Source organism: Aethalodelphis obliquidens, unplaced genomic scaffold, assembly GCF_003676395.1.
Source record: "Aethalodelphis obliquidens isolate GAN/ISIS:26980383/991018 unplaced genomic scaffold, ASM367639v1 scaffold2, whole genome shotgun sequence".
In the NCBI taxonomy this organism is placed as follows: Eukaryota; Metazoa; Chordata; class Mammalia; order Artiodactyla; family Delphinidae; genus Aethalodelphis; species Aethalodelphis obliquidens.
Window position 1 is genome coordinate 54,023,301 of NW_020837946.1, and position 20,852 is coordinate 54,044,152.

General features: G+C 39.9%; 1 protein-coding gene across 1 annotated transcript in view; it reads left to right on the forward strand.

Moving 5' to 3' along the window:
• The window catches only part of TTN (titin), a 277,274-nt gene that overhangs the window by 24,908 nt on the left and 231,514 nt on the right, over nt 1-20,852 (forward strand). The window contains exons 20-43 of the mRNA XM_027126990.1: nt 13-228; nt 1,152-1,294; nt 2,551-2,756; nt 3,302-3,535; nt 3,646-3,890; nt 4,717-4,973; nt 5,092-5,256; nt 5,353-5,521; nt 5,629-7,322; nt 7,469-7,750; nt 8,317-8,583; nt 8,681-8,953; nt 9,056-9,319; nt 9,413-9,673; nt 11,340-11,600; nt 12,142-12,405; nt 12,498-12,758; nt 12,881-13,141; nt 13,579-13,839; nt 14,358-14,499; nt 14,588-14,753; nt 16,493-16,724; nt 18,181-18,465; nt 18,702-18,827. Of these exons, the coding sequence (XP_026982791.1) occupies nt 13-228; nt 1,152-1,294; nt 2,551-2,756; nt 3,302-3,535; nt 3,646-3,890; nt 4,717-4,973; nt 5,092-5,256; nt 5,353-5,521; nt 5,629-7,322; nt 7,469-7,750; nt 8,317-8,583; nt 8,681-8,953; nt 9,056-9,319; nt 9,413-9,673; nt 11,340-11,600; nt 12,142-12,405; nt 12,498-12,758; nt 12,881-13,141; nt 13,579-13,839; nt 14,358-14,499; nt 14,588-14,753; nt 16,493-16,724; nt 18,181-18,465; nt 18,702-18,827 (6,935 nt within the window). The remainder of the gene's footprint in view (nt 1-12; nt 229-1,151; nt 1,295-2,550; nt 2,757-3,301; nt 3,536-3,645; nt 3,891-4,716; nt 4,974-5,091; nt 5,257-5,352; nt 5,522-5,628; nt 7,323-7,468; nt 7,751-8,316; nt 8,584-8,680; nt 8,954-9,055; nt 9,320-9,412; nt 9,674-11,339; nt 11,601-12,141; nt 12,406-12,497; nt 12,759-12,880; nt 13,142-13,578; nt 13,840-14,357; nt 14,500-14,587; nt 14,754-16,492; nt 16,725-18,180; nt 18,466-18,701; nt 18,828-20,852) is intronic.

A 20,852-nucleotide genomic window follows, 5' to 3' on the forward strand; every position in this document is an offset into this window, starting at 1 on the left:
TTCTCTTTCCAGCTTTGTGGAATCAAGGGATGTGATAATGACAGACACTAGCATCACAGAGGAACCAGCAGGGCCTGGAGAACCTGCCGCTCCTTTCTTTATTACAAAACCAGTGGTACAGAAACTGGTAGAAGGCGGGAGCATTGTATTTGAATGCCAGGTTGACGGCAACCCAAAGCCCCACGTCTACTGGAAGAAGTCCGGTGTTCCTCTAACCACTGGATACAGGTATTTTTATGGCTGAATGATAGAGTTCTCTGTGATTTGTCTGATATGTATATGAAGCCAAGAGAGAAATAGGATTTACCTACCCCACCATCCCTCAAAGGTAGGCTCTTTTGTTATGGAGCCTTCATAGTGCGCTTTGAGGTATCTTTATGTTTTCATATGAAGTCTTATTGAGAAACAAAGCTCTGTGACAAAAGTGGATGGAAGATGCATTTCTTTATATTCTATTTTGATTCACTTATAGTGCTAGTGAAATGGAGAAAATGGTGTGGATTTTTACACACATGACATATTCTTCTAGAAGGGATTGGAAAACAACTTTCAGTAAAACTGCTTAGTAATTAAGGCACTAAAAGATAAAAGAAAAAGGGTCATGTAATGAAGAAGAAAGTTAGTTATACATGAAAATCTATGCTAATAAATTTACTGCAATTGAACATAAAATTAGGTTTGAATTTCCCGTAACTTAAACAATCTAAAAATGTAGCCATCGTATCTTGAGAATAAATATAGTGTACCAAAGGCTTCATATTGAAATGTTTAAAGGAATTTATTGTTTTGATTATTCATTTGATCTTCACATAAAACAATGAACAAAATAATGAGCAAAGAGAAATACCTAAGTGTTTAAATGGCCTCATCATTTGCTAACATAAACACTGAAGCCCCTTATTTCCATACAGTTGATTCTAGTAGTATTATAGTCTATTATCTATTTTAAAGAATATGTTACTATTATTTAAAATGAAAATTTTAACTTGCTTGGCCCGCATTACTCATGCTTATGCATTTTGCTCAATTTTCAGCAATCGTATATTCTATGGTGGAGCTTAGTCCCATGTTTAGGATCATTGAATTTTATACCACAGATCCACATGAGGGTTACTTATGGCTGAATTTTTTGTTTGTTCATTTCCATAAAGATACAAAGTGAGTTACAACAAACAAACTGGTGAGTGCAAACTGGTGATTTCGATGACGTTTGCCGATGATGCTGGAGAATACACTATTGTTATTCGTAATAAGCATGGAGAAACTTCTGCATCTGCCTCCTTGCTTGAAGAAGGTGAGTGCAATTCTAAGTGGTTCCGTGTGCACAATAAGAATGGAAATGCAGGGAAGTAGCAGTGCCGTGTGATTGTCAAAAGGCCTGTTGCTATATCCTGGTTCTGATACTGGCTGTGTCCCCATCTGACCCATCTCTTGGCCTCAGCTGTATAGGAAATGTTTTAGATCACACAGCCTCCAGAGCCATACCAGTGCTAAACTTCGAAGGTTCTAACAATAGTTTCTTTTCGGTACATTTATTTCTAAGCATATAATGCCTTTGAAAATGCAGGGATTCTAAATCCAGTTGCCTTTCAGATCCAGACAGATATTAGTGATCGCAAGGCAGACAGGGGCAAACTGGAGAGAGTATACGCCCTGCCTCAAGGGGGCAGTAGCTCCCCAACTCCAGTACATTGTTGCCAGGCATGCAGTACCAGGCTCAGTGTTGCTAGAGCTTATGATTTTTTTTTTTAAACACCTTTATTGGAGTATAATTGCTTTACAGTGGTGTGTTAGTTTCTGCTGTATAACAAAGTGAATCAGCTATACATATACATACATCCCCATAATTCCTCCCTCTTGCGTCTCCCTCCCACCCTCCCTACCCCACCCCTCTAGGTGGACATAAAGCACCGAGCTGATCTCCCTGTGCTATGCGGCTGCTTCCCACTAGCTATCTACTTTACATTTACATTACATTTACATTTGGTAGCATATATATGTCCATGCCATGAAGCTTCTGATGTTTTAAAGAAAAGCTAGAAATCAGGATTTTCAATATTTATAAGTAATTTGAAAAAAAAAGTGTAATAACATTTAGGTTAAACAAAATGTATCTGTGGGTCTCCGTTATCTTTGCCTAGATGTTCACATTTATAGTGGACCATCCACGTTCTGTCTCATTTGAGCTGCACAAAACTCCTTAGGGTTAGGATATTATCCCCATTTGGCAAAGCACTCAAGACCCAGGAAGATAAATGAATTGCCAAAAGCCACATGGCAAATTAGGAAGACCTCTAGGGTTGATCCCAAAGGACTGACTACTAATATAAAATTCTTTCTACAATAGTAGTGGCTGCCTTGACTTCTTAACGTAAGTTTGGGTTTGAAATTCAATCTAATTTGTCTATACTGAGCACTTTGATAGTAAAAGTTGGCAGATCTGGCTTTTGGTTATCAACTTTCCATGGTGTAGGACTTGCTTGAATGAACAGTGGCATGGAGGCTTTTTCATAAGAACATTAAAAATTAACTTATGTTCTTAACTCCTAGCTGATTATGAGTCACTGATGAAGTCCCAGCAAGAAATGCTTTACCAGACACAAATGCCTGCATTTGTGCAAGAACCTAAAGTTGGAGAAATAGCACCTGGCTATGTATACTCTGAATATGAAAAAGAGTATGAAAAAGAGCAAGCCTTAATTAGGAAGAAAATGGCCAAAGATACTGTAATGGTCAGAACTTTTGTGGAAGACCAGGTGAGTATAACAATAATGACCAAGTCAATCACTTCATACAGTATACTTTCCTCCCACAATGCCCCTCTTTTTGTTTGATATTTTCATTTTCAAGTGATAGGTCAGGGTTAGACTACTATAAACATGTCCAGGTTCACTGCTGACGAGGTTCCTTAATCTTCATAACATGTTGCACACATGACTTTAGAAATAGGAATTACATATAAGCAGGAAAAACAAATACTAGCACAACCAAGTTCATTACTGCCAACATTTTTTCATCGGTAGGATGAACATCGCCTATATAACCCATACTCTTAGAATGTCATTGACCCAAGACACCACAGCATGAACTGACAAAGATGACTGGAATGCAGATTTAAAAACAAAACAATGACCCATCTAATTCTCACTGAAAAACAAACAAGCAAAAACAAAAGCCTTCTAGATTTTTCTTGCAGTTAAAAATTTTAATCAAACCTTATCTCTGAAGTGAATACTCTTAAGGAATTTCTATCAGTCGGCATATATCTTTTTAATAAACTGTCATCTTTTTCACTGCGTAGGAATTCCATATTTCTTCCTTTGAAGAGAGACTTATTAAAGAAATTGAATACAGAATAATAAAGACTACATTAGAAGAACTTCTTGAAGAAGACGGAGAAGAAAAGATGGCAGTTGACATTTCTGAATCTGAAGCCGTTGAAGCAGGATTTGATTTAAGAGTCAAGAATTACAGAATTCTTGAAGGGATGGGTGTTACTTTTCATTGCAAGATGTCTGGGTATCCATCACCCAAGGTAAAATATAAACATTGATCATACCTCCATGCTACAATGAAGACATGAATAGGTTACAGTGTAACCATTTTCTCTAAATTATATTGACATATGCATGATATTATTTGCAGATTGCATGGTACAAAGATGGCAAGCGCATCAGACATGGAGAGAGATACCATATGGACTTTCTACAAGATGGCAGAGCTAGTCTGCGCATACCTGTTGTTCTTCCGGAAGATGAAGGCATCTATACTGCGTTTGCCAGCAATATTAAAGGAAATGCAATTTGCTCAGGGAAACTGTATGTGGAGCCCGCTGCACCACTTAGTGCTCCGACTTACATGCCCACACCAGAGCCAGTGAGCAGAATCAGGTAGACTCGTGATAATTTGTGTTGACATTGAAATTGTTTAAAACACCAAATATCTCTGTAGCAAATTGCTATTGTGTGGCAGAAAAAATTGAAGGCTGAGACAGCACAGAAATTTGCCATGCGCAATACCGGCAGTTGCCCAGTTTTTATTTCTTGCCCCTACGTAAGCTGAGAAAAGCATTTTCATTGTGGAGCATGTTATTTATTTTGCCAGTGCTGTAGCTAACGTAGTGAAAGCTATAAAGGTTTATTGGACATCAGATTTTACATATGCTACCCTAATTTATACAACACCCTTGCCTTGGAGGGATTATCATTGCTATTTTGGAAGTGGGAACACTCAGCTTCCCTGACCCTGTGAAAATTGCCTTAGTTCACCCAGCCTGTGTGGTGGTGTCAGCACTTGAAATCCAGTCCAAACCAATCTGGCTGCAGTATATAGATGGAGTTTGGGATTTTTTCAAATATAATTTCTATGTTTTTCCTCTTCTGGGATAAAGAAGAATATTTTTCTTTTTCCATAAATGTATTCACGTGGTTGTTTAAGCAACCAGCATTTATTGAAATATTTTGGTAGTTGAACCAAAAAGGTTCGGTAACTAACTAAACCCAGTGGTGAGGGAGAGACAGCATTAAGGACCATTCTAAATGAACAGCATAGCTTTGGGGGCAATAATAATGTATTCCGTTTTGGATCCCAGCAAGTTTGAGGTACCTTTTAATATGTACACAAAGTAAATTCTAAAATAACATTAAGAAAGAGCTTTGTCTTGCTGAGTTTTCTCTATGCCTCATGAAAATATTCTGCTTTGCCTTTCTTTTTCAGGTCCATCTCTCCACGTTCAGTGAGCAGATCTCCGATACGCATGTCCCCTGCACGGATGTCCCCTCTACGGATGTCCCCTGCACGGATGTCCCCCGGACGTAGGCTGGAGGAAACAGATGAGTCACAGCTTGAGAGACTGTATAAGCCAGTCTTTGTGTTGAAACCTACTTCTTTCAAATGTTTAGAAGGACAGACTGCCAGATTTGACTTAAAGGTCGTGGGTCGACCTATGCCAGAGACCTTCTGGTTTCATGACGGTAAGTATAAGTTTTTGCTCATAAATCATTAAACACAAAAATAAGCTTATATGTGTGCCTAACAATTTAAAAATAACTATTTTAACATGTTTTCTTTTTTACTCTATTTTTTTTACAGGTCAGCAAATTGTCAATGACTATACCCATAAAGTAGTCATTAAAGAAGATGGTACCCAATCACTAATTATTGTCCCTGCAACACCCAGTGATTCTGGAGAATGGACAGTGGTTGCCCAAAACAGGGCAGGAAAATCATCAATTTCAGTGATTTTAACCGTGGAAGGTATTTGCTCTGAAGATTAAAAAAGAAATTACCTTATCACCTGGGTTATAAACAGGTAGTTCAGCCCTACTCAGAATCATGACCTTTTTCTTTCAGCTGTGGAACATCAGGTAAAACCAGTGTTTGTGGAAAAACTGAAAAATCTCAACATAAAGGAAGGTTCCCGACTTGAAATGAAAGTCAGAGCTACGGGTAACCCCAACCCTGACATCATATGGTTGAAAAACAGTGAGATCATTGTACCTCATAAATATCCAAAAATCAGGTAAGTTTGCTTGAAAAATAATAAACCTAAGCTCATTACACAAATCCAGTAACCAAGGAAGCCACAACTACTTCTGTACTGATGATTAATTTTCCCACTTTTAATAGAATCGAAGGAGCCAAGGGAGAAGCTGCCCTTAAAATTGACTCCACTGTCAGCCAAGACTCTGCCTGGTACACTGCCACTGCCATTAATAAGGCTGGCCGAGACACTACAAGGTGCAAAGTAAATGTTGAAGTTGAGTTTGCAGAGCCTGAGCCAGAGAGAAAATTAATCATCCCACGAGGGACATATAGAGCAAAGGAGATTGCAGCCCCAGAACTGGAGCCCCTCCATTTGCGATATGGTCAAGAGCAATGGGAAGAGGGTGACCTCTATGACAAAGAGAAACAACAGAAACCATTCTTCAAGAAAAAACTCACTTCCTTAAGACTCAAGCGCTTTGGGCCTGCCCACTTTGAATGCAGGCTAACACCAATTGGTGACCCAACGATGGTGGTGGAATGGCTCCATGATGGAAAGCCACTGGAAGCTGCCAACAGGCTCCGTATGATCAATGAATTTGGGTATTGCAGCCTTGATTATGGAGTTGCATATTCCAGAGACAGTGGTATCATTACTTGCAGAGCTACTAACAAATACGGAACAGATCACACATCTGCTACCCTTATTGTCAAAGACGAGAAGAGTCTCGTGGAAGAATCTCAATTGCCTGAGGGGAGGAAAGGCTTACAGAGAATTGAAGAATTAGAACGGATGGCTCATGAAGGTGCCCTTACAAGTGTGACAACCGATCAAAAAGAGAAGCAAAAGCCAGACATCGTCTTGTTCCCAGAGCCAGCAAGAGTACTTGAAGGGGAGACCGCCAGATTCCGTTGCCGAGTGACAGGCTACCCTCAGCCCAAAGTCAACTGGTACCTCAATGGGCAGCTCATCCGCAAAAGCAAAAGGTTCAGAGTTCGCTACGATGGCATTCATTATCTGGACATCGTGGACTGCAAATCATATGATACAGGTGAAGTCAAGGTCACTGCAGAAAACCCTGAAGGTGTGATAGAGCATAAAGTGAAGCTTGAGATTCAACAGAGGGAAGATTTTAGGTCTGTCCTTAGGCGAGCCCCTGAGCCAAAGCCTGAGTTTCACGTACATGAACCTGGAAAACTTCAGTTCGAAGTACAAAAGGTGGACAGACCTGCTGACACCACTGAAACTAAGGAAATTGTGAGGTTGAAAAGGGCTGAAAGAATTACCCATGAAAAAGTGCCTGAAGAGTCAGAAGAGCTGCGTAGTAAGTTCAAGCGCAGGACTGAGGAAGGCTATTATGAAGCCATTACTGCTGTGGAGCTCAAGTCTCGTAAGAAGGATGAATCCTATGAAGAACTTCTAAGGAAGACAAAAGATGAACTTCTCCACTGGACCAAAGAGTTAACTGAAGAGGAGAAGAAAGCCCTTGCCGCAGAAGGCAAAATCACTATTCCAACTTTTAAACCTGATAAAATTGAACTAAGTCCTAGTATGGAGGCTCCTAAAATCTTTGAAAGAATCCAAAGCCAAACAGTGGGCCACGGATCGGATGTACACTTCCGGGTCAGAGTGGTGGGGAAACCAGATCCTGAATGTGAGTGGTACAAAAACGGTGTAAAGATTGAGCGCTCTGACCGAATCTACTGGTACTGGCCTGAAGACAATGTCTGTGAGCTGGTCATAAGAGATGTGACGGCTGAGGACTCTGCCAGCATCATGGTAAAAGCCATCAATATAGCTGGGGAAACCTCAAGTCACGCATTCTTACTCGTCCAGGGTAATTTGAATTTCTTTCATTTGATGGGTCTGTTTCTGTTTATCCATGAATATCCAGTAGTGTCTTTCTTTTTATTTTCTTTTCCCATTATCCAAATTGTGAATTTAATTTAATGTGCTTTTTTTTTTTTTTCCTTTTTCTTATAGCCAAGCAATTGATCACTTTCACACAGGAATTACAAGATGTTGTTGCTAAGGAAAAAGACACCATGGCAACATTTGAATGTGAAACCTCAGAGCCATTTGTCAAAGTGAAATGGTATAAGGATGGCGTGGAGGTTCACACGGGAGATAAATATAGGATGCTCTCTGACAGGAAAGTTCACTTCCTCTCCGTCCTGACAGTTGACACATCTGATGCTGAAGACTATAGCTGTGTACTTGCCGAAGATGAAAACGTAAAAACAACGGCTAAGCTTATTGTCGAAGGTAGTAAATAATGATTTCATTCCTAAGTTTTAAAGTCCCCCTTAGTATGTGATAAAGTTAGCTATGCAATTTTCACTTCATAAAACGAATTACTTGGGAATTAAATATAAGTTCCATAGCAAGACTCATGAATTTATACTGGTAATTAAGAATATTGACAATTTGGATTTTTAATTTTTTATTTTTTTGGCCTCACTGTGCTGTATGTGGGATCTTAGTTCCCCGACCAGGAATCGAACCCGCACCCTTGGCAGTGAAAGCGCTGAGTCCTAACCACTGGACCACCAGGGAATTCCTGAAAATTTGGATTTTGAAAAGCAAGGTCATTCTGATATCTTGCTTTTAAATTTTTTATTGAAATATAATTCTGTGCTTTAAAAATAATTTTTAAATTAAGTAACTCCTTTTAATTGACAATTTATTTCTCAGTCCAGCAGTTAGATATTAAGAATATTCCTGATAGTATGGGGCGGGGGGAATAAGAGATTTACAAGGAATTTTCTCTATCCTAAGTCTAGATGCATAACTCTCCAGGGAAATTAACTTCTCCTTCTCTTATGCCTCAGGTGCAGTCATTGAGTTTGTGAAAGAACTTCAGGACATAGAAGTTTCAGAATCATTTTCAGGAGAGTTAGAGTGCATTATAACCCCGGAAAATATAGAAGGCAAATGGTATCATAATGACGTGGAGCTTAAATCCAATGGCAAGTACACAATTACATCTCGCCGTGGACGTCAGAACCTCACAGTCAAGGATGTGATCAAAGAGGACCAGGGAGAATACAGCTTTGTTGTCGATGGGAAAAAGACAACCTGTAAACTAAAGATGAAACGTAAGCCTTCCCCTTCCTGTCAGCTTGCAGTGAGTATCGCTATGGCTTATTGATAATAAATAATCATAACATTCTTCTTTCTCCCCATATTTCACAGCCCGCCCCGTTGCTATCCTACAAGGACTCAGTGATCAAAAAGTCTGCGAGGGTGACATTGTTCAGCTTGAAGTTAAAGTCTCCTTAGAGAAGGTGGAAGGTGTCTGGATGAAGGATGGCGAAGAAGTGCAGCCGGGCGACAGGGTTCACATTGTGATAGACAAGCAGTCACACATGCTGCTTATTGAAGACATGACTAAGGAGGATGCTGGACATTACTCCTTCACCATTCCTGCCCTTGGACTGTCAACCAGTGGGCGTGTCTCTGTCTACAGTGAGTGCGACTTACATGTCTTGTTGTATGCTGTCAAGTGAGCACACGTTTCCAACAAAATTTGTATTCACAATTCTTTTGTGTGTGTGTGTGGTGTTGCAGGTGTTGACGTGATAACACCTCTAAAAGACATTAACGTGCTTGAGGGCACCAAGGCTGTGCTCGAATGTAAGGTCTCAGTCCCTGATGTGACTTCTGTTAAATGGTACTTAAATGATGAACAGATCAAGCCTGATGATCGCGTGCATGCCATTGTCAAAGGCACTAAGCAGCGGCTTGTGATCAACCGGACCTATGCTTCAGATGAAGGTCCTTACAAGCTGATGGTTGGCAGAGTTGAAACCAGCTGTGATCTTTCTGTAGAAAGTAAGAATTGTTCCATGTCACTTAGTATTGTTTTAAGCATTCTATTTTCCCAGTATACTAGTAACCAAGTGATTATTTTATTTTTCCCCCCAGAAATTAAAATTATCAGAGGTCTTCACGACCTAACCTGTACAGAGACCCAAAATGTGGTCTTGGAAGTAGAACTGTCCCACTCAGGAATTGATGTCTTGTGGAATTTTAAGGACAAGGAAATCCATCCCAGTTCTAAATATAAAATTGAATCTCATGGAAAAATATATAAGTTGACGGTTCTAAATATGATGAAAGACGATGAAGGAGAATATATATTTTATGCTGGAGAAAATGTGACATCTGGAAAACTTATCGTGGCAGGTCAGTACATTTATCATTTAACCTAAGTTCTTAGGTTAAAGAACTTAGGTTAAACCTTAAACCTAAGTAGGGCAGTTGTTTTAACTTAAGAGATCATTGCCCATTTCCTCCCAAATTCCCACCAGTTTCCCACTTCCTTGCCTCTGCTTATGCTGTTCTCAAAACCAATAATACCCTTGACACTATTCCCATCAGCCTAAATTCCAAATGTTCTTCCAGGAAGTCGTAGCTCAAATGCCGTCTCCTCTGTGAAGCCTTCCTTGACCTTCCCATTTGTAGATCTTAATCCTCCAACCTCAGGATCACTTTATGTGTGTTTCTTTCATGACCCTGACTCATATACTTGTTTTATTCCCCGTTTCTTCTTCCCACACCTGAGTAGATGCTCCCCAAATGTGGAATTGCTTCTTTCTCATCTTTGTATAGTCCAATACGTTGCACATGATAGATTGATGAGTTAACGTTTGGACTGAGTTTTATTTAAACTCTCCTACTGTAAAGATGTATTTCTTTTTTTTATTGCTCTTGTTTCTTTCACTTTTGTTTTCTTTGTTCCCTTCATACTTTATAATGAATATTTTAAAAATATACCTCAATATATGTGTCTGTGTGTCTCTTGTGAAATGAAGTAGACCATTCTCAGCAGAAGCCACCAGCTTAAAAATGAAGAATCAAAAGTCTAAGCCAACTGTCAAGAAAAAACTAGGCATCATCATTAATTGGTTTGGTACATAACAATTTAGGTTTTGAGGAGACTAAATTGTGCAATCCGTGGTATATAAGCAAGTCAAATGGGAATAGTGTCTTCTCTGGTATGAAAGTTTCATGGTTTATACTTTATTACATTATAAGATTTCCTCAAAGATTTGGCCATGAAAAAAACTTCTGAAACAGAATTTTAGATTCTGCACTTTGATATGTTTAATGTAAATTACATGTTTTTAAATGTGTGGAAACAAGAAAAAACTATGAGCCTCTATGTGATTTCACCCAACATTTTTAAAGCACCTGCCATTGGCCAGGCGCTGCTAGGAACTCAGGATACAAAAATGAATACGGCATGATATTTTTTTTGAGGAATTCACAATATAGAGAGGGACAGATACATTAGCAACTAACTTGATGAAGGAGTAATTATCTCTGCCAGCGATGATAGCAGTGGAGCCAATGGGGGAAAACTTTGTAGAAGAGATGACATTTGTCAAAACAGTGATTTTTAGTATATAGGAATCCCTAATCTTCTAGAAACATTGATGACTATACATTTTGTTCAGCAAAATTTTTTCCAGTCAGATATTAGATGTATTTTCAGGAAATCATCCGTAGAAGACTAAGCAGCATGCTTTTGAGGAAGGAACTGAGTTACGGGCCGTCCATGAGCTGTGCTCCACATTAAGGTTCTCAGAGTTCTGTATAACTTAACAGTTGCTTTTCCTTTGCAAAACCTTGCTGATTCCAGTAGTTTCCCTGGTTATCAGTGATACATACTTAGAACGAGGGGTTTCTGTGATACCTTCTTAAAGTGTGTAAAAATAATTTTATTAGACATTTCATGATGTTCAGAATCATGTTTTAAAATTTGATGTTTTATATTAATTGTGCAAAGGTTTTTCTATTGTATAAATATTTTTAAAAGACTCACACTTGTACTTCTCTTGTTCCACAGGGGGCGCCATCTCCAAGCCACTCACAGATCAGACTGTAGCTGAATCCCAGGAAGCTGTGTTTGAATGTGAAGTTGCCAACCCAGATTCCGAAGGAGAATGGTTGAAGGATGACAAACACCTACCACTGGGTAAAAACATCGGAAGTAAATCTGATGGCCACAAAAGGAGGCTTATCATTGCTGCCACCAAACTAGATGACATTGGAGAATACACCTACAAGGTGGCCACTTCCAAAACATCTGCCAGACTTAAAGTTGAAGGTCAGTGATATAATAACAGATTTATCCACTAAAAAATCGTAGTATATTTTTGACAGTTATTCTAAAAGTCAAATGGTATAATCATTGTGGATCCCATAAATCCTCATTTCATAAAATCATTATAAACTCTCGAACTTTCTTTCTGAGCCGTGTACCACAAGGTGCAAAATTGCTTATGAGTTAATGTGAAGAAACCACGTCTTAGGTTCCAGCTCTGTGGAGCAGCAAATTAGATGCTCTCAGTCTGTATTCTTCTTTCACTCTTCTCCAATCCATTGATTAAGTTATTAATATACAGCTATGCAAACTACATCTCATTCAAGTATAGAAAAGACATTATACGAGGTACATTTCAAACTGGACCCAGGTTTTCCTGAATAATCTCAAAGTGTCTTTTAAAAACTCTAGAGATGCTGCATAACTGCAAATTCTTTGATAACCATTCTTTTGCAAGATGACCCGGTAACAATCTTATTTGGGACTTCTCTTACCTGAATGGTATCATCTTTATTTTCTAAACAAATCATAAATTTGTCTTCAGCTGTCAAAATTAAGAAGACTCTGAAGAACCTCACGGTGACAGAGACGCAAGATGCTGTTTTCACTATGGAGCTCACACACCCTAATGTAAAAGGTGTCCAGTGGATCAGAAACGGGGTTGTGCTGGAATCCAATGACAAGTACACTATCTCAGTCAAAGGAACAATTTACTCTCTGAGAATTAAAAACTGTGCCGTTGTGGATGAATGTGTTTATGGCTTCAAGCTTGGAAGGCTGGGAGCCAGTGCCAGACTGCACGTTGAGAGTAAGTTGACTTAGAAACACTTTACAAGTAGCCAACTCGTGGTTACCATGAAGTTAACCATATCACTAAATGGCTTCAACTTTCCTCATTAGCTGTCAAAATCATTAAGAAGCCAAAGGATGTGACTGCCTTGGAAAATGCCACCGTTGCCTTTGAAGTTAGCGTTTCCCACGACACAGTGCCAGTGAAATGGTTCCACAAGAATGTGGAGATTAAGCCGAGTGACAAACACAGGCTGGTCTCAGAAAGGAAGGTCCACAAACTGATGCTGCAGCATATTTCCCCCTTGGACGCTGGGGAATATACAGCTGTGGTGGGGCAATTGGAATGCAAAGCGAAACTATTCGTGGAGAGTAAGTATGAGGCAGCCCCTGTGGCATTTCTGGGTGATCTCCATGTATTCATTCGTTTGTTTGCTCCATCTTTTTTTTTAAAATAAAATATATTAACCGAAGTGCTCTCTGATTTTCCCAAGCATTACATATTACAAAAACCATGAAAAACATTGAGGTACCTGAGACCAAAACTGCCTCCTTTGAGTGTGAGGTCTCCCACTTCAATGTGCCTTCCATGTGGCTAAAGAATGGGGTGGAGATTGAAATGAGTGAAAAGTTCAAGATCGTGGTGCAGGGAAAACTCCACCAGCTGATCATCATGAACACCAGCACAGAGGACTCAGCAGAATACACATTTGTCTGTGGCAATGACCAAGTCAGCGCCACCCTGAAAGTGACACGTAAGTAAAATATATATACAAATATATATATATATATACACACACACACACACACACACACACACACACACACAGAATATCCAGTAGACTCATTGTTATTCCATAGCCTACACTTTTTCTTCCTGACCAGTTACCTTGATTGAAACATCTACTGTGTCCACACTGAGTTAGGCATCTGGATAAAATTTTTGATTAGGGTAGCATTGAAAGGCTACCTATGAAGATGCTCCATTGTCTATCTCTTACTTTTTCTCTTCCCCTGTCACTTGACATTGTCCTGTAGAGGGGTACCTGGAAGGTATCATGGCTCATCTCTCTGAACTGTGATACCTAAACAGACATACTAAGAACATTCCAAGTTTTCATTCTGTGCCTGTCATAACCCACGTCATATTGACACAAAATCTCCTTGGGTGTATTTCCTTCCCCCTTTGCAGCAATCATGATTACATCCATGCTGAAGGACATCAATGCTGAAGAAAAAGACACCATTACCTTTGAGGTCACAGTGAACTATGAAGGCATCTCTTACAAATGGTTAAAGAATGGTGTGGAAATCAAATCGACTGACAGGTGCCAGATGAGAACCAAAAAGCTCACCCACTCCCTGAACATCAGGAATGTTCACTTTGGGGATGCTGCTGAGTACACCTTTGTGGCTGGAAAGGCTACCTCGACAGCCACTCTTTATGTGGAAGGTATGGTTCCATAAATGTCATATCCATAAAAATAAATGGCAAACACATTACATAAAATGTTAGAGCATCAGCTACTGAATGGATAAGTAAAATGAGGTATATCCACACAATGAAATATTATTCAGCAATAAAAAGGAGGTACTGATACATGCTACAACATGGATGAACCTTAAAAAACTTTATATCAAGTGAAAGAAGCCAGTCGCAAAGGACCATATAGTGTATGATTCCAGCTATAGGAAAAGTTCAGAGTGCACAAATCTGTAGTGACACAGATTGGTGCCTAAGTCTGAGGGGAGGACAAAGGGAGGGGTCTGGAGGGTGATGGCTAAGGGGTTCATGGTCTTTTTTGGGGGTAATGAGAATGCTTTGAAATTAATTATGGTGATGGTTGCACAACTCTGAATATACCGAAAGCCACTGAATTGTATACTTTCACTGGGTGAATTGTATAGGATGTGAATTATATCTTAGCAAAGCTGTTAGAAAGATTAATTTTTTTACACGCTGTTCTCCAGCTCGTCATATAGAATTTAGGAAACACATTAAGGACATTAAGGTTCTCGAGAAGAAGCGAGCTATGTTTGAATGTGAAGTTTCTGAACCTGACATCACTGTGCAGTGGATGAAAGATGGCCAAGAGCTACAGCTTGTGGACAGGTCCGTTGGTTTGTTTGCCACATCCCAGTGATTCCCAGTTTCCTTTGAGTCATCATACGTTAAACCTCAATTTCCCTTTCTTCCATAGAATAAAGATACAGAAGGAGAAATACGTCCACCGCCTTCTGATCCCATCCACCCGGATGTCTGATGCTGGGAAGTACACAGTGGTGGCTGGAGGCAACATGTCCACTGCCAGCCTCTTTGTAGAGGGGAGAGACGTTCGCATCCGAAGCATTAAAAGGGAGGTTCAGGTAATTGTCCACATGCTGAATTTTTGGAGAAGTCATCAGTAGCTCCTAATCTATCATTTTGTCACTTAATTTTTTTTAACATCTTTATTGGAGTATAATTGCTTTACAATGGTGTGTTAGTTTCTGCTGCATAACACAGTGAATCAGCTGTACATATACATATATCCCCATATCCCCTCCCTTTTGCGTCTCCCTCCCACTCTCCCTATCCCACCCCTCTAGGTGGACACAAAGCACTGAGATGATCTCCCTGTGCTATGTGGCTGCTTCGCACTAGCTATCTATTTCACATTTGGTAGTGTAGATAGGTCCATGCCACTCTCTCACTTCGTCCCAGCTTACCCTTCCCCATCCCCGTGTCCTCATAGAGAATGTCACTTAATTTTTTGACTTTTAAATTTTCTAACGACAGTCTTCTAAAAAAATGAAATCAGCTTATCCCTACCAGCTTACACTCTTGTGCTGACATCAACTTAGTCACAGTTTCCTCTCGCTTAGGGAATAAGTGTATCCTTCGCAGCTGTCTAAATACTTTAATGAAAGCAGCTGTAGACACTTCACTGTCAAATGGCCACTTACCAAGCAACATCAACCCTAAAGGAACTAAACTTTAAATTGTGGTGTTCGCACAGCAACTGGAATTAAAGGAATTCAGAACAAGGTGGCATTTTCTCAGAAGCCTTCTACCTTGGAGAGGCAGCTGTGTGGGGACCTGACTGGGAAAACTCCCTCCGAGGTCCAAGAGGAAGACCAGTTTGAGCAAAGCTGGATTCCTAGCAGGGATGCTGAGCAAACACCTTTGCTCTTGACTGCACGTGTACGGCTTGTCCTCATGGGTGCCAGTCTTCCCACGTGATATAACGGGGCGATAACATGTGAAGGGAAGTATCACTTGAGCTCATGTTTATCATATTGCTCATCCAAGGAGAGCCAGGCATTACATTAGGCCAGAGTGAAAAAGCCTTCAATGCATAGTCAGATAACCCAATATGTCCTCCATCCTTTATTGACCAATCCTGAACCTTGATTTTCTCACTTTTAAAAATGAGGATAATAGTTCCTACCTAGCCTACAAGGTTCACATCATGTGAAATCAAATTGAATAGTAACTCAAAAGAACTTTGTCAATGATAAACAGCCTTCAGATGTAAAGTGTCATTATTTCTTTTTTATTTTATTTTTATTTTATTATTTACTTTTGGCTGTGTCGGGTCTTTGTTGCTGTGCGCAAGCCTTCTCTAGTTGCAGTGAGCAGGGGCTACTCTTTGTTGCAGTGGCTTCTCTTGTTGTGGAACACAGGCTCTAGGCACTCGAGCTTCAGCCGCTGTGGTGTGCAGGCTGTAGTTGTGGCACATGGTCTTAGTTGCTCCACGCCATGTGGGATCTTCCCGGACCAGGGATTGAAGGATTGAACCTGTGTCCCCTGCATTGGCAGGAGCATTCTTAACCACTGCGCCACCAGGGAAGTACCGCAAAGTGTCATTATTTCTGTTATGATTAACTAAGAAGCAAACATTTAAGGATGAAATCATTGCCTCCATGCAGATGTAAGCAAAAGAAGTATGGGCACCTTTTGTCCAAGGATATGCAGGAAAACTTAGAATGTGCTATAACCAGTCAATTTTCTATAACATAATATATAGGTTTGACATGCTCTTCAAATGAGCTGTTTTGGAAACAGGTTAAAACCGAAAGGAAACCAGGGCTTCAATTTTCTTTTCCTGTTGCTCCTTTAAAAGGTTATTGAGAAACAACGTGCTGTCGTTGAGTTTGAGGTCAATGAAGATGATGTAGATGCCCACTGGTATAAAGACGGCATTGAAATCAATTTCCAAGTTCAAGAACGACACCAGTATGTGGTGGAGAGAAGAATCCACCGGATGTTTATCTCTGAGACCAGGCATAGCGATGCTGGTGAATACACCTTTGTGGCAGGAAGGAACAGGAGTTCTGTTACCCTCTACGTCAATGGTAGGTAGAGATATTAACATATTTTGTGCATCCATCTGTAATAATCCTCCCTTTCAACTTACTGAAGTTCTGGTAGTTTCCAGGCAATTTCTCAAGAACCCATGGTACTCATATGTTTGAAGTTATTACATTTATTTTCATATTATACCTGTGGAAATGGGATGGTAGCTGTTAAAAGGACCAAGATGTCATTTCCAGAAGGCACCTAATGGCTAGATCCTTATTTAGTTTGGTCAACATTATTGAACATCCACTGTATGTCAATTATAATAGACCCCAAATGGGTTTCTAGTTACGGTTTTCAGCCGTTCTAGTTCTCTGCCCTTGGCCCTAACTGCTTGAATACTAGTAGCACTACCAAGTGATGGGGCATTTCCAGTCTCTGGTGGGGCATTTCCAGCCTCTGTTAAGGCATGCCTGGGAGAACCTAGGAAGCCACAGGTGAGCTCCATGCCCTAGGACCAGGGTCTGACTTTAGTGGGGAATTCCATATGCTACCAAGTCCTCAGAGGAGCACCATTAAACCATCCACTTTCCTCATTAGAAACCTTAGAGCTGAATCTGAGGCTGGTCTAGATCCATTCCTGTCCTGACCTTGGGTCCTACCTGTCTGAACAAATACCCCTGAGACAGATGAAGGAACAGTAAGAGTAATCTCAAGTTTCATAAAAATGAACCATATTGCCAACATCCCCTTGGTCCCTAGAAGACCAAATCGTCATGGTATCCAGTTATTATTATTTCTATATTAGTGGTAGAGAAACTGAGGCACAGAGAAGTAAAGGTCTACCTATATGGCTGTGTCAGAAATCAGCCTCACAGAAGTCAGTTCTCCCCATTTCTTGGTTCCATGAACGACCCAGTTTCCCTCAGTCATCACAACACCAAGAATATGTTTTAATTAGCATAACAGGAAAGCTGAATTAAAAAAAAAATTACCTAATTGCCTTTAGATCTAAAATGACATTCATTCATTCATGCATACTGATTGCACTTCACTGGCACCTGTATATTAAAAAATGATTATCACATATACACAAATACTTGAAAACCGAACCTGAATGGGATGAGCCACCTCACCACATGATTTGCCCAAATGACTGTTATAAATAGGTAGCATGTGGAAATGTTCTAGCATTCTTTAGAGGACTGTCCATTGTCACACCGATCCAGATCCCAGCCAGGAAAGGGGTGACCGTGTTATGCTGAAAAACTCAGCACTCCCAGCATCACCCCCCCTCCACCAAATATCAAAAGTATCTCCCTCTACTTAGGGACAAAATTCCAATTTTTTTTCCTTCTTAGCGCAAAGAATGTTCTAATATTCTAAGGCAAGTAAAGATATCACCGTTCCAAAGTTTTGTTTCGGGGTACATAACCACGTGGCAACAAATTAACGTAGATTTTCCGTGCTTTCCTGTGTTTTCATGGGCTATTTGTTTTCTTTTCTTCCCAGCCCCAGAACCGCCCCAAATTCTACAGGAGCTCCAGCCTGTTACTGTGCAATCTGGCAAGCCCGCCCGCTTCTGTGCTGTGATATCCGGCAGACCACAGCCCAAAATTTCCTGGTACAAGGAAGAGCAGCTGCTTTCCACTGGTTTCAAGTGCAAGTTCCTTCACGATGGGCAAGAGTACACACTTCTGCTCATCGAAGCCTTCCCAGAGGACGCGGCCGTCTATACCTGTGAAGCCAAGAATGACTATGGAATTGTCACTACCTCAGCATCGCTCTCTGTGGAAGGTAGAACTACCTTGCTACTTCTCAGCTTAAAGTAAAACCTAAGAAACCCGCTTTTGTATCCTCCCAGGGCATTTAAAAATACAACTTGGAGCTCCTAAAAGTAGATTGCTACCTAACTTGGAAACTTTGAAAGGGCTCCACTGCTCCACTGATAAATTAAGAGAAATCAGCATGCTTCATTCTGTGAGGTCTGTAGGCTGCCTTACTCCTGACAAGTCTGTGGTCCCTTCCTTTAGTTCCAGAAGTTGTGTCTCCTGATCAGGAAATGCCAGTTTATCCTCCTGCCATCGTCACCCCACTTCAGGACACTGTCACTTCTGAGGGACGGCCAGCCCACTTTCAATGCAGAGTTTCTGGAACAGGTAGGTTTACAAGCAAAGGTAGAGTTGCTAATATTTAAAAAGAATGATGTGAGGAAAAGGTTTTCTTACCTCTTATGCATAATTTGAAGTTTCATGGGCATCTTGCAGAACACTTACTTGGATTATTGAATTGAGAATTAGATCAGTGTTTTCCGCTACTGGACTGTACACCTAAAAATGGTTAAGATGATAAATTTTATGTTATGTGCTTTTTTAAACTACAATTTAAAAAAAGGAATGAGTTCAGTGTTTTTCTATGTTTTAAACTTGAAAAATGTCGTTTTCTTTATGATCGTAGTTACACTTTGTTATCTCTTGAAAAAATACAACGAAACCTACAATTATTATTAGATTAATTATAATGGCATCTACATGTGTTTTAAGAGTCCATTTATATGTAAGACGTTGTTCAGTCTATGGACAGTGCTTGTGTGAAAAACCATATCCCTTTGGAAGGTGGTATCCTGTAGTGGACAAAAGTGGGGGCGTTATGATCAGAGAGGTTGGATTTGAGTCTTGGCTCCACTCTGTGACCTTCGGCAAATACCTGATTTCTCTGGTTCTCTTTCCCTCATGAATAAAGTGAGGATAATATTGCATTCAGTCTTAGAATGTACATTTCATGAGGGCAGGGATTGTGTCTTAGTACCAAGAACATGGTGCCTGAAAAGCAGTAGCTACTAGAAGGAAAGCTCTGTGAAAGCAAGGGTGGATCCTTGTCCTAGAATAGCTCCATACGTAGTAGGTACTCAGTAAGTAATTGTTGATCGGACAAAAGAATGCTTGTTAAATGGCTGATATCAGTGGCTTCAGATCATTGTCATGATTACGTCAGCTAACCCACATCAGCACGTATCGCAGCACCCCTCATACAGTAATCCCTCCATCTGTTAGCTGTTATAATTTTTAATTGGTGCATGTTTCCCAGAACCACCGGCCCCTCCCCTCACCCCAGGAGTCTGACCTTAGTAGAATGAAACAAAATGTTTAGAGCCATTTCTAGCCAATGATGATTGTAGACCTACCTCACATAGAGACAGGGTAAATCAACCTTATCCCGAATGAAAATCACTCCTTCATTTGCTTGACTGTTGTATACCACCACAAAGGGAAATTCTCCAAGCTCGGGCATCTCACAGCACTCCTAATAAACGTTTGTTTTGCTTATTGTGCTTCTCCCATTGGGTTATGGCCCAGTCTCTACCTTGCCAAGAGCCGGTTTCTTAAGCAAGTTAGTATTTCAATTGGGCTTCTATCACCTAATGATTTCCTGCTCTGGGATGGAGATGCTGATCTAGAAACCAAATAGACCTGTTTGATTTTATGAGCATAATTAAAGGATATGAGGTGTGTAAAGCACTTACAGGCATGGCTAGCAAGTGACTGGTGCCCAATACATTAATTTTATTACAAGCATTGAGAGGAATTATAGAAACATAAAAGTCTGGTATTGGGTGACCAACATAGATAAATACTATAGACTTTGTGACTTCAGAGCATGGTATTTGAAAAATGCCAAATATTAAGAAATGAGGACTGATTCGGTGATATCCTACTAAAAAGAAAAATGCATTTTAATATCAAATTCACTAAAGCCATACTAAAGAATTTATCCATTCATTGAATTTTTAGAGGAAATTTTTCAAATAAACATATGTATATGGATTATCTAAAGTAGTAGTCTTAACTATATTTGCATAGTACTCTTTAGTTTATAAGTCATTTTATAGTTTGCCTTTAAGGCATTGCAAACATACATTTGAAGCTCTCTACAAGACTACAATTGGGGTAGAAAAAGAAAAATATCTTTTCAATGTGACTGATGTCCTTAAATATTCGAATGGACTTTATAAATTCATGTGATCATTAACTCTCTATGTGTGGTAATATTAATACACATACAGAGGTTTTAGAACCCTTTCATGAATGTATTTTCTATATGACAAAAATTAAATTCACTGAATAAATGCCTTTTAAAATAAAAGCTCACCATATCACGTTTCATGCCCCTCAGACAGAAAATAT